General features: G+C 30.3%; 1 protein-coding gene across 1 annotated transcript; it reads left to right on the top strand.

Moving 5' to 3' along the window:
• Window positions 1–581: 581 nt before the first annotated feature.
• On the top strand, window positions 582–3,108 carry LOC126887911 (uncharacterized). Its single transcript, XM_050655835.1, has 2 exons — window positions 582–2,053; window positions 2,103–3,108. The coding sequence occupies exons 1-2, from the start codon at window positions 1,858–1,860 to the stop codon at window positions 2,855–2,857; spliced, it is 951 nt and encodes a 316-aa protein (XP_050511792.1). The 5' UTR covers window positions 582–1,857; the 3' UTR covers window positions 2,858–3,108.
• The last annotated feature ends 1,513 nt before the right edge of the window (window positions 3,109–4,621 follow it).

Raw genomic sequence — 4,621 nt, 5'->3', positions numbered from 1 at the left:
ATATTCAAAATAAATCGTGTTTAGTAGCTTAAATATGCAATGTTGTGTTTGTTGTCTGAAAATATGCAATATATGCATCTATATGCACTTTGCATATATTCCGCTCTCTACTTATAAGTATTTTCGAAAAATTTAAACACAGGAAGATTACATTATTACCGAGAGCAGAAAGTCCATGAAAATTTCTATAATATTTATTTTAATATGTTAAAGGGGTAAAAAATAAGACAAAATTTGGTATGGTCTATAATTTCAAATACATCATTTAAAAGAAACCTTTTGTCTATGCTAAGAGACTTTCGGCCCTTAGTAATAATGTAATCTTTTATTCTGCAATTAAATTTTTCAAAAATACGCATCAGTTTTCTCAGGATCGAAAAAGATGGATTTATTTCAAAAGCATTGGATCTAAATTGTGCGCCTGCATTCTTAAAAAGTATTAAAGTATTATAGATTTTTGTTACCAGTATTTCAAAATCTTCTAAATGGGGTACCACATGATGAGAGTTACCCAACAAACATATAATAGCTGGTCAAGCTAAATACTGAGTACTGCAGCTGATTAGTAGTGGCATAAAAGTGACAAAGGCTGTTTAAGCTATTTTGCTGTTTAATATGTCGAACAAACACTGCTTCAGGTTATTTGTAAGCCCTTTTGCAGCCAATTGACTTAAGCTGAATATTAGACTGGAGAAGCGCTATTTAAGGCACTTTGTATTATAGTATTCAGCATTTCTTATTCAGCTGAATGCTAAGCTGAACTAGCGCTGCTGCAGAATTTTTGTCTACTTTTGATCAATAATGTAAAAAAAACTGAACAAGAGGCTGGGGAAGCGCTATTTAAGTCAGTTCATAATACATTATTCAACCTTCTCTATTCAGTTATATTCTGGGCTGAAATAGTGCTTGTCCAGAACTTTTGTAAGTACTTTTAATCAGCAACTTTATAAAAGCTGATATAAAGCTGAAAAGGAGCTTAATTTAATTAAATCGTTCATATTCGTTGCAAAAGGTGTATACTTAAGTTCGATGAAAAATGGCTTCTGCAGCTGATGATTATTAAGTATTATACAGTTGCTTATATTTGCTATATAATTTTAATTATTTAGATAAAAGATATACACTGTGCTTTACTTAATATTTAAAAAATATGGATAAAAAATCAATTCAAAATTTAAAAAAAATAAAAAAATCTGGCCATTATTACCGAAAATTAAAGGTAAACCGTTCAAATTATGAAGAGTTTTTAAAAAATCTATATGCACCAAGTAGTGTTTCTTCTCATTCAAAAGCTAACGACACAGCATCAGGATCAGGTAATTTTGTTTTAATTTTGTGAGTATATTTTAAATAAAAAATAATTTGTTACATAGGTTCTAAAGAACAGGAGTGTATTTCTAGCACATCAAGTGATCTTGACGATAATCTAATGAAAACCAGTGAAACATCAGATGATGGTGACCAGTTTATTGATGAAGACATTTTTAAAACAGAAGATACTGAAACGCAATTATTGCCTTGTTTAAGTACCGAATTAGGAAATTGGGCAATCCGACATAATATTACACATGCAGCTCTAAAAGATCTCCTACAAATAATCAAGAGACAGTATGATTCTAGTTTATTTATCGATGCTAGAACATTATTAAAAACGCCACAAAATACGAAAAAAAGTTGTAAAGTTATACAGGGTGGAGAATATTATTGGCATCAAGGTCTTGACGTTTGTCTAACGAACACTTTTAAAAACTTGTCAAAAGACATGTTAATACAGCTCAATGTAAATATAGATGGGTTGCCAATATAAAAAAAAGTTCCAAACGTCAGTTTTGGCCAATTTTATGTAGCATATATGAAATGCCTGATATACAACCTATGATTGTTGGCATTTTCCATGGAAATAACAAGCCTCTAGATATAAAGGAATTTTTGGAGCCTTTTGTTGAGGATGTTAAGCGGCTGCAATCAAATGGACTCTGTGTTAATGGGCATATGATTCACATAAAAATTAGATGCTTTATCTGCGATTCACCTGCACGGGCATTTATTAAAGGTATCTGTTTTTTTTAATTATTGCTTAAATTGACTAGTTTATTTTACAGGTGTAGTCAATTTCAATGGGATTAATGGATGCCTTAAATGCACTACTGAAGGCGAATATTCTTATCTTTCTCGAACTGTTGTATTTCCTGATATAAAATGTCCTCTTAGAACTGATGCAAAATTCAGAAGTAAACATTATGGTAAGCACCATAAAGGGCAAGAGTCACCAATTTTGAAAATTTCCGAAGTTGACATGGTGCAGGATTTTATAGTAGCAGATGAACTACATCTTTTAGAGCTAGGTGTGATGAAGCGTTGTCTAACAGGATGGAAAGATGGTTCTATGGGTTTCTCAAGTAAGCTATGTGCTCGTGATATTGAGAGGATCTCCAAACATTTAATATCTGTGAAACTTCCATCTGAAATTCATCGTTCCACAAGAGGATTAGATTGCCTGGCATACTGGAAAGGAGTAGAATGGCGCAATTTTCTTAATTATATTGGAATTGTTATTTTAAAAGATGTGTTGAACACTGACGTTTATAAACATTTTTTACTTCTTTTTGTTGCTGTTAGAATATGTTCTTCTGACATGTATGCTGAAAATCGTTCGGTTGCCCAATTAATGTTTGAAAAATATATAGATGATTTTAAGATTATTTATGGCGTACAATTTATTACAAGCAACATTTATAACTTAGAACATGTGGTTGATGATGTTAATAGATTTGGACAACTTTTTACAATATCTACGTACCATTTTGAGAATACATTATTTCAACTAAAAAAATTATTGCGCCAAGGAAATATATAACAGTTTGCATCAAATTGTTAATAGAATTGGCGAAAGAAGTTTAATATTGAGCAATGATACAAAAAAGACAAGTTTACAGCCAGAAATTAAGAAAAGGGGGAATGTTATCAAGTGCTACATTTATTCTCATAATTTTTGTTTAAATGTATAAATGTTTTTTTAAATGTATAATATTGATAATTATTAATATCCATTTTTACAAACACTTTATATACTTAAAGAATAAATAATAAACAACGTACTTACCTGGATTACAATTATTCATTTTGACTTAAAACTTACGCAAAAATCACTATAAAAATAGGAAAAACAAATAAATTTTGATCTCCGTTTACAGACAAGACAGTATTTTCGCGGTAAATCCCAGGAGTGTTTTGTTCTGCTAATAATCAATCTCAATTCAGCTAAAATTTAGTGAATGTGGCGTTGTTTACTTTTGTAGCAAGTATTCAGAAGTTATTCAACTAAAATTCCGATAATTATTTTCAGCTTTTGTTCGACAAATAAACAGCGCTTCTTCAAATTTATTTCAGCTGTTGTTCAGCTTCCAAAGCTTTTCATTTATACAATAAAATACACATTTTTGGTAAGTGCCAGATTAGCTCAGTGGGATAGGCAGTGATATATGGATCGAAAGGTAGCAAGTTCAAATCGCACAGAAGACACTATAAAATAAAAAAAGTAAGTATTACGATTTTAAATAAAATAATAAAATAAGTGTGAAATTGAAGTTAAAAGAAAGCTAATGTCGATAATAAATCGTAATAAATATATAAAAAAAACATTTTTGTTTTATTCATAAAAAGCTGAAGAAGAGTTGAAAAATAGACTGTATAATATCTGCAAAAGCTACTTTTCAGCAAGGAAACAAATTATATAACACGTGAAAATTGGTCAAAAGCAGCTGAACAAAGGCTGAAAGTAAAGCTGTTTACAAACTGAATAAGTATTTCTTCATTTTGCAGAAGTGGTACAGTAGCAATATGAATAGCCATATAAAAGTTGAAGAAGCGCTTATAAATGCTACTTTATTCAGCTTTAAGCTGATTATCTTCTCCTTTTTCGCCTGTTTAGAAACTGAACAGATGCATAAACAAATTAATCGACTACCTTTGTTCAACATGCAAGCTTCTAAAATTAGCTGATGAAACGTTAAATCAACTTAAAATGTTTGTTGGGTACCTAAGGAGAGATCGCGTAAAGTTCGAAACGTTAATGTTAATCCTTAACCTTTAACTACCCGCGCATCAAGTTATAACATAACTACACGCGTGGCGTACTTTGTACGCCACAAGAAAATACACCTAAAAACAGCGGATTTGTTTATATATATTTTTTTTAGTACACTTTTGTTTGTTATAAACCTTATTCGGCATCAGTGAATACATGGAGTTCCTTCTCAGTAAGCCAATTGGGATTTATAACTGGAATCATGGAATAACTGGATTCCATGATAAATAAAATAACTAATAAAAAATTTTTTGAAATGTGATTTTTGACAGGAGAAAAAGTACTGTTTATAAAGAAAAATATATTTTGTGCCATAATGACTAAAAAACAATTGAAATATGTACTTATATTACTACTATTATTAATATAATTGTGGCGTATAATGTCCACCACCGGAAACAACAAATAATAAACTGTAAATTACGATCTTCCCAGAACGCCGATTATAACGAAACTAAAACCAAATTGTAAAGCACATTCCAGTGATGGGTTAGAGAGATAAACAAGGTCAAAAATTAAATTTTTAAATAAATT

This window comes from Diabrotica virgifera, chromosome 7 (assembly GCF_917563875.1).
Source record: "Diabrotica virgifera virgifera chromosome 7, PGI_DIABVI_V3a".
Lineage (NCBI taxonomy): Eukaryota > Metazoa > Arthropoda > Insecta > Coleoptera > Chrysomelidae > Diabrotica > Diabrotica virgifera.
This window is presented reverse-complemented; position numbering and strand designations above follow the sequence as displayed.